At 36.5% G+C, this 20,184-nt stretch overlaps 5 protein-coding genes and 2 non-coding genes across 13 annotated transcripts; 4 read left to right on the forward strand and 3 right to left on the reverse strand.

Moving 5' to 3' along the window:
- The first annotated feature begins 455 nt into the window (after positions 1-455).
- On the forward strand, positions 456-3,161 carry LOC105796257 (pentatricopeptide repeat-containing protein At2g37230). Its single transcript, XM_012625843.2, has one exon. The coding sequence runs from the start codon at positions 620-622 to the stop codon at positions 2,837-2,839; it is 2,220 nt and encodes a 739-aa protein (XP_012481297.1). The 5' UTR covers positions 456-619; the 3' UTR covers positions 2,840-3,161.
- Positions 3,162-3,982: 821 nt separating this feature from the next.
- On the forward strand, positions 3,983-7,689 carry LOC105796262 (KH domain-containing protein At2g38610). The gene is made up of 7 exons (XM_012625855.2): positions 3,983-4,166; positions 4,260-4,351; positions 4,795-4,946; positions 6,085-6,201; positions 6,343-6,459; positions 6,541-6,684; positions 7,201-7,689. Exons 1-7 carry the CDS (start codon positions 4,087-4,089, stop codon positions 7,345-7,347), a joined length of 849 nt encoding a protein of 282 aa, XP_012481309.1. The 5' UTR covers positions 3,983-4,086; the 3' UTR covers positions 7,348-7,689.
- Positions 7,690-8,873: 1,184 nt separating this feature from the next.
- TRNAY-GUA (transfer RNA tyrosine (anticodon GUA)) lies at positions 8,874-8,967 on the reverse strand. Its single transcript has 2 exons — positions 8,931-8,967; positions 8,874-8,909 (listed from the first exon to the last, which is right to left on the reverse strand). It is a non-coding gene; the product is annotated as a tRNA-Tyr (tRNA).
- Positions 8,945-10,532, forward strand: LOC105796260 (protein RETICULATA-RELATED 3, chloroplastic). 4 transcript variants are annotated; one of them, XM_012625853.2, is made up of 2 exons: positions 8,945-8,962; positions 9,261-10,532. In XM_012625853.2, exon 2 carries the CDS (start codon positions 9,335-9,337, stop codon positions 10,367-10,369), a length of 1,035 nt encoding a protein of 344 aa, XP_012481307.1. In that variant the 5' UTR covers positions 8,945-8,962; positions 9,261-9,334; the 3' UTR covers positions 10,370-10,532. The 4 variants fall into 4 exon arrangements, with proteins under 4 accessions (XP_012481307.1, XP_012481304.1, XP_052483781.1 ...); XM_012625850.2 differs by lacking the exon at positions 8,945-8,962 and adding an exon at positions 8,963-9,110; XM_052627821.1 differs by lacking the exon at positions 8,945-8,962 and adding an exon at positions 8,964-8,981.
- Positions 10,533-13,797: 3,265 nt separating this feature from the next.
- On the reverse strand, positions 13,798-13,891 carry TRNAY-GUA (transfer RNA tyrosine (anticodon GUA)). Its single transcript has 2 exons — positions 13,855-13,891; positions 13,798-13,833 (listed from the first exon to the last, which is right to left on the reverse strand). It is a non-coding gene; the product is annotated as a tRNA-Tyr (tRNA).
- Positions 13,852-15,506, forward strand: LOC105796261 (protein RETICULATA-RELATED 3, chloroplastic). The gene has a single exon (XM_012625854.2). The coding sequence runs from the start codon at positions 14,203-14,205 to the stop codon at positions 15,226-15,228; it is 1,026 nt and encodes a 341-aa protein (XP_012481308.1). The 5' UTR covers positions 13,852-14,202; the 3' UTR covers positions 15,229-15,506.
- A 75-nt stretch (positions 15,507-15,581) lies between these two features.
- LOC105796259 (putative zinc transporter At3g08650) lies at positions 15,582-19,647 on the reverse strand. Of its 4 annotated transcripts, none has more exons than XM_012625846.2 (6): positions 19,340-19,647; positions 18,347-18,911; positions 17,863-18,147; positions 17,392-17,520; positions 16,938-17,035; positions 15,582-16,703 (listed from the first exon to the last, which is right to left on the reverse strand). In XM_012625846.2, the coding sequence occupies exons 2-6, from the start codon at positions 18,806-18,808 to the stop codon at positions 15,890-15,892; spliced, it is 1,788 nt and encodes a 595-aa protein (XP_012481300.1). In that variant the 5' UTR covers positions 18,809-18,911; positions 19,340-19,647; the 3' UTR covers positions 15,582-15,889. The 4 variants fall into 4 exon arrangements, with proteins under 4 accessions (XP_012481300.1, XP_012481302.1, XP_012481303.1 ...); XM_012625848.2 differs by having other exon boundaries at positions 19,336-19,647; XM_012625849.2 differs by lacking the exon at positions 19,340-19,647 and adding an exon at positions 19,051-19,284.
- Positions 19,648-20,184: the final 537 nt, after the last annotated feature.

Raw genomic sequence — 20,184 nt, forward strand, 5'->3', positions numbered from 1 at the left:
AAATATGCCAAAAATGAAAACACCCAAAAGTCCAAGATAATGATTTTTTATCTTTTCCCATTCTTTTAAAATTAACCCTAAATGTCACAAAAAAAGAAGAAAAACTACAAAATAGACCAAGTTACATAAAGAGTAAATGTTGAGGGTTAATTTTTTAAATGAAGACTAAATTGACACAATATATAAATGTTGGGAATTAAAATTGCTATTATACCAATTTTAAAAACTTCCAAGTTATTTTTCTATTAGCAATTTAATAGTAGGTGACCAGAAAAGAAAATTAGAATAATTAAATAATTATTTTATAATCTTTTATAGTTGAGTGACAAAAACGAAAAGTACTGATAACTACATTAAAGAAAAAATCAAAGACAATGAGCCTGAAAAGGAAAATAGATCAATGTATATATGGATCAAGGACAGTGAGCCGAATCTGATGTCTCCAGGCAAGGGAATTTGTTTATTTTGGGCTTCATGTGATCTAGAATTATGAGCCCAACCTATAGCTCTCAGTTCAGTGCCTTAAACCCTAACAACGTTTCTCTCTTCCTTGCTCTTTTCCCTGCTTCGTGTCCTGTCCTGGGTTTTTGATTTGTAATCTTCTCCCCTTCACATTTCAATGGCTTTCCTCTCTGTTTTTAAGCCTTACCATTTGAATCTGAAGGCCTCCAGAATCTCAATCCATTTTCATTTCTTCACTACAACCCAAGATCCAACCCAAGATTTAAACAATGCGCCACCTCAACAGCAAGAACAACATGTTCCCAACAATCGCAGAACCCCGCGAGGTAAGACTCGGAACCCTGAGAAAGTTGAGGATATCATTTGTAGAATGATGGAGAACCGGGCTTGGACCACCCGCTTACAGAACTCCATCCGTGCTTTAGTCCCTGAATTTGACCATGCTTTAGTTTATAACGTTCTCCATGGTGCTAAGAACTCCGATCATGCCCTCCAGTTCTTCCGGTGGGTTGAACGGGCTGGATTGATACACCATGACCGTGAAGCCCACTTGAAGATTATTCAGATTTTAGGTCGAGCTTCTAAGCTTAATCATGCTAGATGTATACTTTTGGACATGCCCAAAAAGGGCGTTGAATGGGATGAGGATTTGTTTGTTGTTCTGATTGATAGTTATGGTAAAGCTGGTATAGTTCAAGAAGCTGTCAAAATATTCCAGAAAATGGAAGAGTTGGGTGTGGATAGGACCATTAAGTCTTATGATGCTTTCTTTAAGGTTATATTGCGACGTGGTCGATATATGATGGCCAAAAGGTATTTCAATAAGATGTTGAGTGAAGGGATACAGCCTACTCGTCATACCTATAACATTATGCTTTGGGGCTTCTTTTTGTCGCTGAGACTAGACACTGCTAATCGGTTTTATGAAGATATGAAGACTCGGGGCATTTCACCTGATGCTGTGACTTATAATACAATGATTAATGGATATACTCGGTTCAAGAGAATGGAGGAAGCTGAGAAGTTGTTTGTAGAGATGAAGGCGAAGAACTTAGCCCCTACAGTAATCAGCTACACTACCATGATAAAGGGATATGTTGCAGTGGAACAAGTTGATGATGGGTTGAGATTGTTTGAAGAGATGAAGTCCTCTGGTATAAAGCCTAATGCAACAACATATTCGACTTTATTGCCAGGGCTGTGTGATGCGGGCAAGACGACTGAGGCTAAGACTATTTTGAAGGAGATGGTGGAGAGGTATACTGCACCAAAGGATAATTCTATTTTCATCAAGCTGTTAAATAGTCAGTGCAAATCTGGCGACTTGAATGCAGCTGCTGATGTGCTCAAGGCAATGATTCGATTGAGTATTCCGACTGAGGCTGGTCATTATGGTGTCTTGATTGAGAACTTTTGCAAGGCGAATGAGTTTGATCGGGCAATCAAGTTGCTGGATAAGCTTGTTGAGAAGGAAATTGTCCTGAGGCCTGAAAATTCATTAGACATAGAAGCTAATGCATATAATCCATTGATTCAATATCTATGCCACCATGGTCAGACAGGGAAAGCAGAAGTCTTTTTCCGCCAATTGATGAAGAAGGGTGTTCTGGATCCTACTGCATTTAATAATTTGATCCGTGGGCATGCAAAAGAAGGTAATCCTGGTCTTGGTTTTGAAATTCTAAAGATCATGGGTAGGAGAGGGGTGCCTAAAGATGCAGATGCTTACAAATTGCTCATTGAAAGCTACCTAAGGAAAGGTGAGCCTGCTGATGCTAAAACAGCTTTGGACAGTATGATCGAGGATGGGCTTCTTCCTGATTCTGGCATATTCAAGTCGGTAATGGAGAGTTTGTTTGAAGATGGAAGGATTCAAACCGCAAGCAGAGTTATGAAGAGTATGGTGGAGAAGGGAGTGAAGGAGCATATGGACTTGGTTTCTAAGATCTTGGAAGCTCTCCTCATGAGAGGTCATGTTGAAGAAGCCCTTGGACGAATCGAGCTACTAATGCAAAATGGGTGTGCAACCAATTTAGATAGCCTTCTATCTATTCTTTCTGAGAAAGGGAAGACTATTGCTGCTCTCAAGTTGTTAGATTTTGGTTTAGAGAGAGACTGCAGCATAGATGTTTCGAGTTACGAGAAGGTGTTGGATGCTCTCTTAACTGCCGGAAAAACTCTCAATGCGTATTCAATATTGTGTAAAATAATGGAGAAAGGAGGGATCACTAACTGGAGTAGCCTTGAGGATTTAATCAAGAGCCTTAACCAGGAAGGGAACACAAAGCAAGCCGATATACTCTCTAGAATGATTAAAGGAGGGGCAGCAGCTAGTGGAAACAAGAAAGGGAAGAAACAAGCAACTGTTGCTAGCTAAATTACTTTTTGATTAGGAAAAAAAAAAGCTTTAGATAGTTCTATTGTGGGAATACGACGATCTTGAGTTTCATTTGCAGGAAGCTCATAGCCTGATTTGCACTTCGATGCTTTCAGTACCCTGGATTTTTCAGGGTCACATAGAATCTTTGCGTCTTGTGGTTTAAACTTTAAGCAATTCAATTTTAAGGAGAAAAGGAAAAAGATAGTACGGAACTGTGAGCATGAAATATGCATTTGTTCCAACATCTGTCTTGTTTGGGAATTATTTAGCAGTTTTTTAATAATCTAGAGCATCTGTTTTCCATTTGCTCCTTTTGGTATTTGGAAATTCTTTACCTACCAGATTATTCATGATTTCTTGATCGTTTGGAATCTCTATGCTCTGATTTTTATGTTCAAAGCTTAGGAATCCTTCAAGTTTTGAAGGTTGTATGGATGTTTTGATTTTTTTCAAGTAAAACGTAATCAGGCATGTGGAGTCCACTGTGCACACATTAAACATTTCAAATATTGTTGGTTTTGTTTGCTATTTCTATAGATAAGTAAATTGATGTTTTTATAAAAAAAAATGTTTTTACTGTTAAAAATTGATTTGTTTACGTGATATGTTATTTATAATTATTTAATTATTTTTTATATATATCAATTTTAATAGTAGAAATAAATTAAATTTTTAATAAAAAAAGAATAAGTTTATTCTTTAGTATGACAATTAGTTTATAAAAAAATAAATTTTTTGTATTTAAAATAAAATATAATCATCTCTCGATAAAATTACATGAAACGAATGTAAATAGCTTGATAAAGTAAAACGGAGAAAATGAACGTGTAATTAGATGGAATGAAGAAACTAAAATGGTAACAGGCACGTAAAAAAGGAAATTTGGTTTAAACTTTATAGTGGAGCGTTGTTGGGCAGTTTCAATGACACATTTCCAGCTAAGACTGCTTTGGCAGGCAACATCATTGTCATTTTATCATTCATTCATTAGCCATTGCTTTCTCTTCTCACTCTGATTTCCTTATTAGACGACACGCGTCTTTTGATGCTACAGAGCTCACTGCACTCATCCACACACCCTAATTTCTCTCCAACTCAGCCAGCCCACCCTTCCTTTTCTTTCACCTCTCACCACCACTCAGCAGTCAGCACAGCAGTAAATACGTGTCCTTTTTCCTACCTTGCTACTTTACATACGCCTTTTTGTTTTGGGTTGCTGTTGCTCCCAAACTCAAACCTCAGCTATGTCAGGTCTGTATAATCACCGCTTCTCCCCTGTCCGGACTGCTTCTCCACATATTAGAAACACCCCCGACATTGATAGGTACTCCCTACTCTCATTACCACTTTCTCCTCAACAATATCAAATGTTTTCTTTTTTTTTAATCGGATTTTGGCTTCTTTTTCCTTTCTTCAGTAATCAACTCTTATCAGAGCTGTTGGCAGAGCATCAAAAGCTTGGTCCTTTCATGCAAATCCTTCCCACATGTAGCCGACTGTTAAATCAAGGTTAAATCTTTACTCTCTCACGCCTGGATCTGGTTTTTTTCTTCTTCTTTTAGTTAGATCAGTCTGATTGAGTGTAGTGATGAGATGGCCTTTTCTATTACCTATATTCTCTTCGTTTCTGATGTTCTTGGCTTGATCATGTACTTAAAGCAATGTTTGTTAGCTGGCTAAGTGCTCTAATGCGAAACAGAAGTTTATATACTTTACCTGCTAGTTTACCCCACTACAACTGACATTAGCAAAGTTTTTGCTTTTGTGAGGCTTTCCTTGAAATGTTCTATTAACAAGGATCTATTTTATTTTACTTGTGCTTGATGTCCATGCTTTACAACCTTCATTATCCCTTGTGATCCTTTTATGTCTCTCTAATTGATTGTGATTGCTATACTGCCTTCACGCATTGATATGTTTATGTAGCTTCATTTTATGGTGTTCATATGCAGAGATATTAAGGGTCTCTGGAATGATGTCCAACCAAGGATTTGGTGACTTTGACAGGATGAGGCATAGAAGCCCCAGTCCCATGGCTTCTTCAAACATTATGTCAAATGTTTCTGGAACTGGATTAAGCAACTGGAATAGTCTTCCTCAGGAGGTATTGTTTTTATTCTTGTTTGGTTAATTGAATGTTTTCTATTATATGTACATCATAAAGATCACAAGCAAACAATAAAGTTTGAAGTAATTTCTCTTTCCATGAAAAATGAGCTTTAAAGTCACTTCTTACACTAATTATTTTCTGCTTCAAATCACAGGCCTTATCAAATAGATTTTGAAGTTAGTTTCCTGCTACTTCCTTTTATACTTCATTGCATACTATAGCATTCAAATTGCCAGAACAGACACTATATGTACTGTTCCTCTACAAGTGATCCATTTCAATATGTTTTGCTGTATGCATTGTCATAGGTAAAAGTATCATGGAGGCCCCTGCACTATTGCATTTTGTTCCCTCTGCTCAAAAAATGAGCAAATTAGTCCATGTACATTATATCAGCATGAGGTACATGTGATACACCACGTGTCACTGTTTGGTTATTCTGTCAACCAAGCTTTTGTAATGGTACAAATGGATGAAGATGAAATTTTTAATAGAAAGGGTTAATTTGCTCTTTGATCTAACATATAGGGACTGATTTGCTTATTTTTTTAATAGAGGAGGCAAAATGTAATCTGACTCGTAAACAAGGGCTTCCATGGTACTTTTACCATTGGCATATATGTTAGTGCAAGTAATATTTTTTTACTCCAAATCTTATGGCCTTTGGTTCTGGTTGCAAAGTTCAATTCAACAAATAAGGAAAAAGGCCAAATTATCACTAAATGAAAGCCTTTTTTCTCAAATGGTGAATATCTGGGTTTCTTTTTAACCCTCTTGGTATCTGGTTGATGACTCTAAACAAAAAGATTATTTATTTAGTCTCCAATAGTTTACTTGACAATGAACCATCTTAACATAGATGAGGTCCAAATGGTATTCTATAACATGCTTTAAGTGCAGAAGTCTTTGCTCAATATAATGGCTATTGATCAGATCCTTTCTAGTTGCTAAGATGTATTCAACTTTTTACTATTTTATCACATTTTAGTACCTGATCTTTAATGAAGCATTGGGAAAATATTATCTTGGAAAGTCGAGTCAGTATGGTTATTTCAAGCTAAAACTTGTTATCAATTCATGTGCCACTTACAGTTATGTGGATTGAGCCTTCTGATATTTTGTATTTTGACAGAGACTAAGTGGACCTCCTGGGATGACAATGGACTGGCAAGGTGCACCGGCAAGCCCTAGTTCATACAATGTGAAGAGAATTTTGCGTCTTGAAATTCCTGTCGATACATATCCAAATGTAAGCTTCATATGAAAACTGCTAGTACATTAGATTAAAATTTGTTTGTTATCTGTACTGTCATATTCAATCGAATGAAACATATGTTTTATGAGTATTTGATATTTAAACTCTGCTTTTTTTTATACTTTTACTTGCTAGTTCAATTTTGTTGGACGACTCCTAGGCCCTAGAGGCAATTCTTTGAAGCGGGTAGAAGCTACTACTGGTTGCCGTGTATACATCAGAGGCAAAGGATCAATAAAGGATCCAGACAAGGTAAAGCCGGAAAAGTAGTCTTGTTTTGACATAAAAATCAAATAGTTTGGATAATAATTTACCATCTTTTTCCATCTAAAGGAAGAGCAGCTCAGAGGTAGATCTGGCTATGAACACCTCAATGATCCACTCCACATATTAATTGAAGCTGATTTACCTGCTAATTTTGTTGATATAAGGCTCAGACAAGCTCAGGAAATTGTAGAAGAATTACTGAAACCTGTGGTATGTATTGCAATCTTCATTCTTCTAAATTTGTTAGCCATATTCACAGCCATAGCCCATCGGTCACTCTCATATATGCTTCCATCTTGAAACTCCATTATTGGCCTTTCTTGTATTAGCTGTTTCCTCTGTCAAAAGGCTTCTGTACTAGGAGAAAAATTGCATTTTACATCCTCTATTCAAGAAAATAGATAAATTAGTCCTTGTACATTAGCTCAAAGAGCATATTAGTCTTTTCTTTTAAAAAATTCATCACTTGTACTATTAAAAATTAGTATGGCTAATAGAATAATTAGATAGCGATACGTGTATATCATGTTGACATATAGGGATAAATTTTTAACAGAAGGACGAGTTTGCTGTTTGATTTAATGTATAGGGACTTGCTCTTTTTTTGAGTAAAGAGAACAAAATACAACTCAACTTATACTACAGGTGCCTTCATGGTACTTTTACCTGCTGTAGAATTATTTTTCCTTAATTTCCTTTTGCTAAACTCGATATTCATACATGTAGGATGAGTCACAAGATTTTATCAAGAGGCAGCAGTTGCGTGAGCTGACGATGCTGAACTCGAATTTCCGAGAGGAAAGTCCGGGTCCAACTGGTAGTGTTTCTCCTTTTAATTGCAGTGGAATGAAACGTCCCAAAACAGGACGCTGAGGGTTTAAACAATAAAATCATCTGAGTTGTTTGTTTCTACACTGCCTGCCCCCAGGATTCAAAACCAAACATACCCTCTCATCTGATGCAATATATCAGTCCAGCACAAGTTGAAATGATTTGGGCTAACCAGTATATCTCTGGGGAGCTTTGTAATGGTCCTTTCATTGTTTTTGTGTTTTGAACAGAAGAGAGAGATAGAAAGTTGGTTCTTGCATTTTAGGTTTAGTGAGGTCAGTTTTGGTGTAAAACTCGATACATCCATTGGATTCATTCTTGTGTTAGTAGCTATAAGGTGTGTGCAATAATAATATAACATGTACTTCTTGTGTTGCAAGCAAATCATCAGGGTGAAAATACGTCTATGAGTTGGGCCTATTATACTCTTGGGTTTATGAGGAGCTAGAGAAGCAGATGGATTTAGCAGAGCATTTCAACCCATCTCTTAATGGCTCGATAGAGCCTGGAATTTGAATATTTGTCTTCACAAATGAATGTAGCAGCAGTATTTCAAAATATTGGGACCATTTGATTTGGCTTAAAGTACTTGGTAGGTCCCAGGGACTAGATCAATTTAATTTTAATTTCTCTATTTTTAAATGGATCAATTTTCTTTATAAAATTTATTTTTTTCAATAGTAGTTTAATTCCAAACAAAATCATACGAGCTTATGAACTTTGTTAAACAGTAAATTATATTTTTTAATCAGTTTGTTTGAATCTTTTAGAGTGATTCATTCAAAAATAGAGGGACTAATTTGATTAGGTCTTAGAGGAATTTGATATTGAGGTTGTGCATAAAGCATCTCCAGAACGCAAGCAAGCATTCAAGTTAAGATGACTACGGAAGCGATGGCATGTTACAACCATCCAATTCTACAAACCGTCGTATTCTATATCTTGCGGCTGTTATAAGTCTTCAAGGAAAGAATTGCAAGTAATAAACTCTTTATTTCGATATTAAGTAATTAGTCCCTCACGCAAAAAAAATTAAATAAATTAATCCCTATCAATTAACAGTAATGTTAATATTTTTCATCAATTATATATAATTTTGATTGTTATAATTACAAATTTAGAGCCTCAATGTTTAAAAATTTGACCTATTTGATCAATATAAAAATAAAAGGGATTGGAGAGGTATTTCTATCAAATACAGAATTTTGATTGCTATAATGACAAATCTAACCTCGATGTTTAAAATTTTGAAAAAGAACAATTTGATCAATATTGAAATTGAGAGGGACTAGATAGGTGTTTTTACCAAATACAAAATCATGTTTTAGAAGGAAAAAATCCAACCTATATAATTAGCCTTGATGTTTAAAATTTTGAGAGGGACTAATTTGATCAATATCAATCTTAAGAGGGGCTTAAGAGATGTTTTTACCAAATACAAAATTTTGATTGGTATGATTACAAGCTCGATGTTTTAAAATTTTGGAAAAGACCAACTTGATCTGTATCGAAATTGCTAGGGACTGGAGAGGTATTTTCACCAAAAACAAAATAATGTTTTAATGGAATCCGACCTGCCGGATTCGAACCAGCGACCTAAGGATATCAGTCAGGAAGGCATCCTACTACAGTCCTCCGCTCTACCAACTGAGCTAAGGTCGGATTGCAACTTTGCGGTAAGAAGTCACATTTTATTATATTATCAAAATTTAAAAGCAAATTCCCACACAACCCTATTTTTCACTCTTCGCCCGAGGCTCAACAACCATCTTTTTCCATCTCTGCATATACGATCTCACATTCTGGTATTCCCTTTTCAACTACATTTCTCGCTTTCTCTTTGTATATCTTTGCTCCTCCTTTTCATCATCATCTTACCTTATTCACATTTTTCTCTCAACTGCTCTTTTAATCATATATAATAATTTTTATTTAAAATGAAAGATTCTGTGCAGGTTTAGATTTAACACTTTGCAGAGTTGAGTTTTGAGGAAACAAGTTCGATCAAATCACTGAAGCAATCCATCAAATGGCTGCTATGGCTCGGTATCTTTTCTCGGACCTGCCGAGACAATCGCCTAACATGACTGATACCTGCCGTCTCAGATCACAACCTCCTCATGTCGTTTCCTTCCCAAGAAACCAACCGTTCCGTTTTCAATGTTCTCAGATGTCCATTCCCAAGCTACGTATTTCATGCGGCGGAGGAGACGGTGGAAACCATGGGGTTGGTGGTAGCGGAGGTGGTGGCAGAGGAGGAGGTGGCGGGTCCAATTCCAGCGATGATCCATGGAAGCGTTTTGGCATTCTGGGTCTTTTCCTAAGTGGATGGAGAGATAGGGTTGCAGCAGATCCGCAGTTTCCATTCAAGGTTTTAATGGAAGAGTTGGTGGGAGTCACTGCTTGTGTTCTTGGAGACATGGCTTCACGTCCTAATTTTGGTCTTAACGAGCTCGACTTCGTTTTCTCAACTCTCGTTGTCGGTTCCATTATGAATTTCACTCTTATGTATCTTTTAGCACCAACAGCTTCCGCAGCTTCTTCAAGTCTCCCTTCTATCTTTGCAAACTGTCCTCAAAGTCATATGTTTGAACCAGGTGCTTTTACCTTAATCAACCGTTTCGGGACTTTTGTCTATAAAGGAACTGTGTTTGCTGCTGTTGGACTGGCTGCTGGACTTGTCGGGACTGCAATCTCAAACGGGTTGATCACGATGAGGAAGAAAATGGATCCCACCTTTGAAACACCCAACAAGCCTCCTCCTACCTTGTTGAATGCCATCACCTGGGCCGTTCACATGGGTGTTAGCAGCAATTTTAGGTATCAAACCTTGAATGGGATCGAGTTTGTGTTGGAAAAGGGGCTTCCCCCCTTTGTATTTAAGTCATCAGTGGTGGTCCTGAGATGCTTAAATAACGTAATTGGAGGAATGTCATTTGTAATACTAGCAAGGATGACTGGGTCTCAGAGTGTTGAACAGAAGCCAGCAAACATAGACAAGGAGAAGGAGATGTTGATGGATGGTGGTGTCAATATGGAGAACAATCAGTCGACTTTTAAGTGACTTTTACCCTTTTTTTTGTTTTTTTCTCGTCCTTGGCTGTTTTTGGCATTTTCTCTGCCTGGCTCTGTAACTTGGACGTAGCATGTGATCACAATGTTTGTAATAAGATCCAAGATGTCTCAGTTTGAAGTTATAGTTCATGTGATCATAATATTTTGGGTTATGGTGTGCTTTTCTTTTCCCTTTTACTTCAAGTGTTATATATATCTGTCACAGATGCATTTCAATTTCGAAGATATTATTAAGTTACGGTTTTCGAAAGCTTGTTGCATTTCAAGTTTTAGTGAAGTCTTGAGAAGAAAGTTTGACAATATGAAAGCTAGCCTAGAAAAGGAGTAGCTTTATAAATAGTGGATCTGTTTTATTTTACGTGTGCTTAGTATCCATGCTTCACAACCTTAATATCCATTGTGGTCCTTTGATTAATTTGATTGTGGATGCTATACTGCTTGCATGCATTGATATGTTTATATAGCTTCATCTGTTTTATATATACATACATATATAATGGTCTTCATACGTAGAAATATTTCTGGTCTCTTGAATGATGTCCAAGAATTTGTTGACTTCGACACGATGAGGCATAGAAGCCCCAGTCCCATGGCTTCTTCAAACATTGTGTCAAATGTTTCTGGAGCTGGATTATGCAGCTGGGATAATCTTCCTAAACTAAAGAGGTATTGTTTTATTTCTTGTTTGGTTAATTTGTGTAATAAGCGATTATTATATGCTTTTAATTCTTTGAAAACACCATTAAAGTTCGAGTGTCTAATAGTTGGAAAGGAGAATCATAACATGTTGAAGTCTCTGTTTTCTGACATCGTAAAGATCACAAACAAACAATAAAGTTTGAAGTAGTTTCTCTTTGCTTTTTTAGTATGACAAATGAGCTTCAAAGACAGTTCTTACACTAATTATTTTCTGCTTCAAATTGCAGACCATATCAAAGAGATTATGAATTTAGTTTCCTGCTACTTCCTTTTATACTTCGTTGCATTTTGTATTATTCAAATTGCGAGAGCACACATTATATGCACCGTTCCTTTACAGATGACTCATTTCAATATGTTATGGTGTATGCATAGTCATATATGTTGGTTCGAATAATATTTTCCTTCTCCGAATCTATGGCTTTTGGTTCTAGTTGCTAAGTTCAATTCAAAAAATAAGGAAAATAGCCAAAGTATCACTAAATGAAACCCTTATTGTCAAATGGTGAATACATGAGTTTAATCCTCTCGGCTTCTGGTTGATAACACTAACCACAGATTTTTTATTTAGTCTCCAATACTTTACTTGACGATGGGTCATCATAAGTAACACAGATGGGGACCATTATTTCCTGTCTGAAATCCGATGGTTGCCAAATAGCTCAATATAATGGCTATCTGTCAGTTCATTACTAGTTGCTAAGATGTATTTAACTTTTACCTTCATTTATGATTATGTATTTCAATTGGTTAAGAACTTAACATTCTAAATCTATTTTATCACATTTTAGTACCTGATCCTTAATGAAGCACTGAGAAAATGTTATCTTGGAAAGTCAGGTGAGTTATGTGCATGAGGATTATTTCTAGCTAAAACTTGTTATCACTTCATGTGCTTACTTGCGCTTATGTGGATTGAGCCCTTATGCTAATTTTGTCATATAAGGCTTAGACAGGCTCAGGAAATCATAGAAGAATTACTGGAACCTGGGGTATGTATTGTAATTTTATATTTCTAAGTTTGTTAGCCATAGCCATAGCTGTAGGTTGCTCTCATATATGCTTCCATCTTGAAGCTCCATTATGTCATAAAATTATCGGCTGTTCTTGTGTAAGCGGCTTCATCTATTGGAAGCTTTGGCATCTTTACTATTATGCTGCAGAACTGTTTTCCTTTTTTTTTACTGAACTTGATATTCTCATATATAGGATGATGAGTTACAAGATATTATCAAGAGCCAGCATATCAGCTCAGGACAACTTGAAATGATTAGGCTAAAAGTGATTGCTAGGGAGCTTTGTAATGGACATTCCATTTTAGGTTTGGTCAGGTAAGTCCATTGGATTTATTCTGTTTGTGTTGCAAGCAAAGCATTAGGGGTGGTGCAAGAAGATCATGTTTGTTAATGTTTTTCCATTGTAATCTAAATTTATATCAATGAAGCATGGAAATGTAAGTTGTGTTTATTATATTATTGTTTTGTGGAGATGGATCTTCTTCTTCTGAAGTAGGAGCCTCTGCAGAAAGCAGTGTATGTAGAAGCATATGATAAATAATATATGTTACTATGATGCACTGCCTCCCATCTCATATCTTCAGGACAGGATTTTGGATTCTGTACTGACCTGGATGCCATTGCATGCCACAGTCACCCACAAAACTGGAATTCAATTGCGGGATACAAGTAGGTTCAAGAGCCGGGCTATCTCAATGATTTATCTCAAATTTTGTAGGGTTTGGATAAAAATATTAGATTTGAAAAATAGCTTGTTTAAAATAAAAATCGGGTTTGAGCTCAAGCATTCCAGATGCAAGTTCGGCTCCGCCCATTTTTAAAGTTTATAATATATTATATATATGTAAGTTTATTTAGCCCTTATACTTTAATTCAATCAATTTTAGTTCTTATATTTTTTGAATTTTGAAATTTTAGTCCAAACTATAGTAGTTAAATTCATTTGGTTAAATTCAATTACTAGTGTTATACTGTGTACAGTTGTAAATTTAGTATATATTCTACAATTGGATCATTCTAAGCCCATTAACTAGATTTTTAGCAAGTAAAACGTGAAAATAACGAGCTAACATGACAATATGTTTGTCCCATCAAATTTTGAAAATTAAAGAACTTAATGAATTTAACAATTATTGTTTGATGAGGGTTGAAATTCTAAAATTTGAAAAGTATAGCGACTAAAATGACCAAATTAAAGAGATTAAATTCACAACTTTCATAAAATACAGGGCTAAATAGCATAATTTAACCTTTTATATATATTATAAATGTTAAGTTGACAATATATAAAATTTTAATAAACGAATAAACATATAAATTTATTAAATATTAAATTAAAAACAATATAAACGTTTGTTCAAAAATTTAAAAATAATATGAACAAGTTTAAAATGGGTTTGGGTTAGTCGATTACAAATAGAGACGGACTTGAGTAAAATTTTAACCTCATATTTTAGATTCAACTAGACTTCAATAACTATAAAGTATGTTAATGTCATACTTAAATACTCAAGTCAATAATTTGTTATTTATTATTATTGTCAAAGGAAAGAATTAGAAGTAAGAATGCAAAATTTAGAATAAAAATGCAAAATCATAAAAATAAATACAAGGCGATCAAATGGATTGTTATTTATTGTTTGTGTCATTGCCAAGGAAAGACTTGGAAGAAGGCAAAAAAAATAAAAATGCAAAAACCTAATCCGACCTACCGGATTCGAACCAGTGACCTAAGGATTTCAGACAGGAAAGCCTCCTACTACAGTCCTCCGCTCTACCAACTGAGCTAAGGTCGGATCACATCACCTTCATAAAAAAAACTGTTTTATTCAAAGTAAAATCCAATACAACCCTATTTCTCGCTCTTCAGTCTTCACCAACCACTTCCGTGTCTACATATACCATCTCAGACACAGGGCATTACCTTTTCAAATTTCAACTACATTTCTCGCATTCTCCAGCTCTGTCTTTACTTTCTTTGTTTTGTTCTTGCATCATCTAACCTTGTTCTCTTCTGCTCTTTTTACGATAATCAAATTTCCTAAAAAGAATCAATCTGTGCAGGTTTAGTTTAACTCTTTTGCAGAGTTGATTTTTGATTGTTCAGATGGCTGCCATGGCGCGGTATAGTTTCTCGGACCTGACGAGAAAATTCCCTAACACGAGCGGTGCTCGCCCTCTCAAATCACAACCACCGCATGTTGTTTCCTTCCCTCGAAACCAACCGTTCCGGTTTCAGCCTTCTCAGATTTCCATTCCCAAACTTCAGTTTTCATGCGGCGGAGGAGACGACGGAAACCATGGGGTTGGTGGTAACGGAGGTGGTGGTAAAGGCGATGGCGGTTCCAACTCCAACGATGATCTATGGCAGCGCTTTGGCATTTTGGGTCTTCTTCTAAGTGGATGGAGAGACAGGGTTGCAGCAGATCCTCAGTTCCCATTCAAGGTTTTAATGGAAGAGTTGGTGGGTGTTAGTGCTTGTGTTGTTGGAGACATGGCTTCACGTCCTAATTTTGGTCTTAATGAGCTCGACTTCGTTTTCTCAACTCTTGTTGTGGGTTCAATTTTGAATTTCCTTCTTATGTATCTTTTAGCACCAACAGCTTCTGCATCATCTTCAAGTCTCCCTTCCATCTTTGCAAATTGTCCACAAAGTCATATGTTTGAACCAGGTGCTTATACCTTAATGAACCGTTTTGGGACTTTTGTCTATAAAGGAGCTGTGTTTGCTGCTGTTGGATTTGCTGCAGGCCTTGTTGGAACTGCAATCTCAAATGGGTTGATCATGATGAGGAAGAAAATGGATCCCAGCTTTGAAACACCTAACAAGCCACCTCCTACCTTGTTGAATGCCTTCACTTGGGCTACTCACATGGGGGTTAGCAGCAATTTGAGGTACCAAACCTTGAATGGGGTCGAGTTTTTGTTGGCTAAGGGACTTCCTCCCCTGGCATTTAAGTCATCAGTGGTGGTTCTGAGATGCTTAAATAATGTACTTGGAGGAATGACATTTGTAATACTAGCAAAATTTACTGGATCTCAGAGTGTTGAACAGAAGCCACCAAACATAGACAAGGAGAAGAAGTCGGTGGACGGTGACAGTTTGGACAACAGTCAGTCGACTTTTAAGTGATTTTTACTCCCTTTTGTTTACTTTTTTGTCGTAGCTTTTTCTCTGCCTATCTCTGTAACTAGGATGTAGCATGTGATCATAATGTTTGGAATAAGATCCAAGTCAGTCTCCGGATTTGATGTCATAATTCATGAGGGTGGATGAGATGTTTTCTGTTGCATTTTCTTAGTGATTTTTGTAGAAAGTGCCTTCCTTGAATTGAACTCACTTGGACAGTGATGCTTAGCAGCAAATAGTAGCCTTGGAAATGAAAAGCAGGATTTGTCTTGATCTTTCAACTCTTCTTTTACCCTATTTGAGAATAATATATAGATACATATATATACACATTACTATATCCTTAAGAAAGAACAAAAAGAAAAGGGAACTTTTTTGTATTCACCAGGGGGAGAATCTATGAACACTTTCTCTGTCTGTCTGTCAATCAATATAAACATTCTTAAGATGTTAGATCCAAGGGCTCTCAAATGAAAATCCAAACGAGCAATGCCTAGGGATCCCCTTGTCTGTTAGAATGATTAAAACTAAAGCATACAATAGAATGAAACCCCCATCCTCTCATGTTGAACTATAAATCCTATTGAGTCCTTCCCTTCATGACTGTGGAGCTAAACCGACCCGTAAAAACTAATGCAAAGGCCATACTCAAAGCACAATCATCTTATCTGACAGCCTCCGGAGCAGAATTGCAATAAGGTGTATGCAAGCAAACCAACTTGGTGCATGCTAAACAAAGAGTAGCAAAACCGACTCCAACAGCAAGACCGCAGCTGCTTTTTCGGATATCTAACCTTACTGCTCTTTGAACTATTCTAACAAAGCATGGGATCAATCCTCCACAGGCCAAAACCATCACATGGTCAAGACCACTGTAGTCAATTCCTGCCAATATTGCTCCAATTGCAGATATCGGGCCTATGACGCTGATTAGAGCAGCTGCTGCAAGAGAGCCATACCAACTGCCAGTAGTTCCAAAGATGCAGCTGGCCACAGCTGCACCACGTGGAAGCCCGTGAAGGGATACAGGAAGGACCATGTGCCGGCCAAGTCCATAAGCTTTTGGCGCAGCCACTCCTAGTGCAAGCCCTTCAGCCAGAGCATGAAAAGCCACAGCTCCACACGCTAAAAATGACTGGAGAGTGAGAACACTCACCGGAAATCTTGTTACTGTCGGAAGGTTATTGGAAGAACTTCTTTTGTTACCAACAAGCAACAAAATAGTAGAGCTTGAAACATGGACAAATGCAGCTCCTACAGTTAGTAGCAACATAAGTGGTAAGAATCCCATTTTGGAAGACAATAGTAGTTGCAGCGGTCGCCAGGCACCAAGGATGAAGGCAATGCCAGATGCAGTACCCATGAGAAGGGCATGCTGAAGATGGAAAGCAAGAGCAAATGAAACAAGCACAAGGCCACCCAGTAAAGGTCCAAGGCCAAAAAGCAATGAAACAAAGAAGCCAGAAGCATCCTCAGAACTGGAAATTTAAAACAGTAGAATTTAGTCAATGAGACAAGTTAAAATGAAATCACAATATAGCAGCTAAGAGTAGGGCAGCATTTAAGAACAAAAGCAGATTGCCAGATTGTATCAAGGGCAACACACCCATATATCAAGCAAAAAGAAACCCAAAGTAGCCGTATTTACTCATGCAATGATGTTATATCCGGTCATGCATTCTTCTCAACAAACAATAGTTCAGTTAACTCACTTGTAGTCATGAGTGAAATTCTGGAAAAGAGTGCTTAGAGCTTCCATGAATGCTACTGAAAGCGTAGCAGCTGATGCCACTGGAGTTGGTGAAGCTTCCTATTAAAAAAATGATGGAGAAGGGAAGACATCATTTCTCTATAACAAAGAAGAAAGCATAAAAAAAAATTTAAACATGGTCGAACAGGATTAATCTTTCCAATTTACAAATTGCTGTTCAAATAAAGTTGTTTTATATAGCTTTTTAGGCTTTGCAGAAGAGAGACAGTGAAGAGGATGGCAGTAGTAGTTATGCATTACCATAGCTAGATAAGTTCATTATAATAGTATACTGCGAACTGACCAATGAAGTGTTCTTCATAGGATACAAATCAAAATAGAACAAAAGGTCTACAAAAATTATTGTAGATTGAAGATTCAAACATATATTTTTTAAGCGCAAGAATCACAATTACCTTAAATGCATCAGGGAGAACCTCAGCAACAACCATCCAGATCATACATCCAGCAGCAAAACCAGTACAAAAGGGCAGGAATTTATTAAATGTATCGGCGCACATAAAAGAAGGAACTGCAACAATTGGCTGGCAAAAATGTTTTGAAGAAAAAAAATTAAAGGAATAAACAACCTTAATATTTTATTTCTATCATTGCTTTTGCCCATTTAACAGATAAAACCAAGTAGTCCTTCATTATTGCAATATAAATCAAGCATGCACTTGAAAGTTTACAAGTAGGTCTTTTACTAATTTTCTGCTCACAATTATTCTCCATTGAAGTTATTTACCTGGTCTTTAATTTTAACCAACTTTTCTACTTCACAATATCTTCTTCTACGTTTCTTTTTCAACCTGATCTTGGAAGTTCCAATTTCATTTGATATAGACAGATATGCTCCTGACAACAGAATTAACATGATTAGGTACCTGTGGCAAGGATGTAATAATGCTCCATAGCATTGCATTCTGTGGAGAAACACCCCTTGATGCAAGAACCGTGCTCACAGCCAATCCCTCCGGTATGTTATGTACAGCTATGGCCAAAGTTACCAAAAGGCCTTGAGTAAAACCTTTTGAGCCGGCAAAGGAAACTCCAACACCAGAGCCCTCTCCAAATGAATGCAGTGTCATGATTCCAATAACAAGAACAACTTTAGTTGCATCTGCTCCTTTTATATCCAGCATACTTACTTCCCCATATTGTTCAAGAAACTGAAACCCAAAAATGATTGGAGAAATATAAGATGTTGATATTATAGCCTAAAAATACGTTGATACCACCAAATTACAAGTTAAAAAGACAGCATTGTGTATGGCATGCAGTATCAGCAGTATAAACTCACTGAGAAGTAACAATGATCCTAAAATAATTTTACAAACCGAAAAACTGATAAAGAGAGATTGTGATCACCTTCTTACAAAGCAAAATAAAAACACCACCCGCTAAAATCCCAATAACAACCCAACTTCCAGCACTATGTTCTTGCCCTTCCTGTATGAGATCAAAACTTGCAGCCAACATGACACCAGCAGCCATTCCATTGCATATCCCAGCCCACTGAGGATCGAGTTCCACAAAGAAAAATGGAACTGCACCTAAACCAGTTGCTGCAGCCATTGCTAATGTCAAAAGGGCAACTGTGGACAGAGACACTCTGCTGTAACTGCCCTTCCAGTTACTCATTAAGTTGTTGTCATCCTTAAAACTTATGACTTTCTCCGTACCAGTGCCATCTATAACATTATTGCCTACATTATTGGGGGGAGATCTTATCCCTTTCGAAATTTCACTTTGACCATCTGCTGTAGCGCATTCAAGTAACACAAATATGAAGTACAAAGAGAGAAACAGATGCTTGACTCTAAACAGCATTGCTCTAATTTTTTTCCAGAAATCTATCAACAATAATGATTGTTATTAATCAAATAGAATCCCCCCAAGTGAAGCCAATCCTGCAGTGAGTTTGGAAACGCACCTGCGCAACATTAAAATGCAAAATTTTCATGTATCTGCAACAAAAATCCTTCACTAGTAATCCAAGGCTAAAATGAAATATTATCATAAAGTAATCGTACATAGTTATCTGAAAATTATTTTAATCCAGCAGAGGCTACCTGCCACAGAAATCCCCCCAAGAAAGAAACCCAAGCTAATTGATAAGATGAACAATCAAAGACACTAACATGAAGCAGGATCCTTAAGATTCCCCAATTCCCAAAGCCAAAGACAACCCTTTTCGGTATCCAATAGTGATGTAAAACACAAAATGAGTGAAGCAAATTTAATGGTGGGAAAGAAAAGGCCTGAATTTTGCAATCAAGGGGCAAAAACCAAAGTTTCAGAGAAGGACTAATTAATAATAAAGATAATTAAAAAAAAAAAGCGTAAAGGAAACTTACGGACCAAATGCAAAAGCGCTTCCAAACAAACAAAAAAAGGAACGATCTTCAACGATTTCTTTATTTATTTAATTTTTCAGTTGATAATGTGAAGAAGAGACAATTGGGTTCCAGAGGAATAAACACAAACTAAAACATATAATAAAATAAAAGGATTTAATAATATTTGTGAGCACGTTGTTTTCCAGTTTCCAGCTGCTGAAACCCCCAGCCAGCCTTACCGATCGCTCCTTGAATCGGTGACGCTGAGGTGAGGGATCACTTTTGGATTGGAAATTTCACTGCTTTTTTAGTAAATTTAACCTACTATCATTTCACTACCAAATCATATTGGGGAATATTTTTTCACTTAAAGAAAACTCAACTTCGAAATTAACTATTTCCATTTAGGTACCTAATTAACTTTGAAATTCAACTATTAGTACTTAACTTCAAAAAATTACAAAACGGTCACTGTATTTAAGTTACTGTATTTTTAAAATAGCTATTGTATGGTTTTCTTTATTTGCATTGTATGCATCAAGCGAAAGTTTTCATTCATTTTCTTTTTTACAATTTAATTTTTTTCATGAGACAACTTTAAACGTCACGAATCTACGAATTAAAATACAAACAATCCTCTTCTCTGATCTTTGACACTAATCGTCAAATCGATTTGGATCTAAAGTAAGTTCTTCTATTTGTTGATAGATACCGATCCACTGTGTCGATCACCAAATCAATACTTAAAGCTCACTAGCCCAATGACTTAAATAAAATCTTTCAAATAGTTTAGTAACTTAAATGAAAACTTTCAAGTAATTTAGTGAATATTTGGTAACTTTTTAAAATTAAGTTACCAAAAGGTAA

Source organism: Gossypium raimondii, chromosome 3, assembly GCF_025698545.1.
Source record: "Gossypium raimondii isolate GPD5lz chromosome 3, ASM2569854v1, whole genome shotgun sequence".
NCBI classification, from domain to species: Eukaryota; Viridiplantae; Streptophyta; class Magnoliopsida; order Malvales; family Malvaceae; genus Gossypium; species Gossypium raimondii.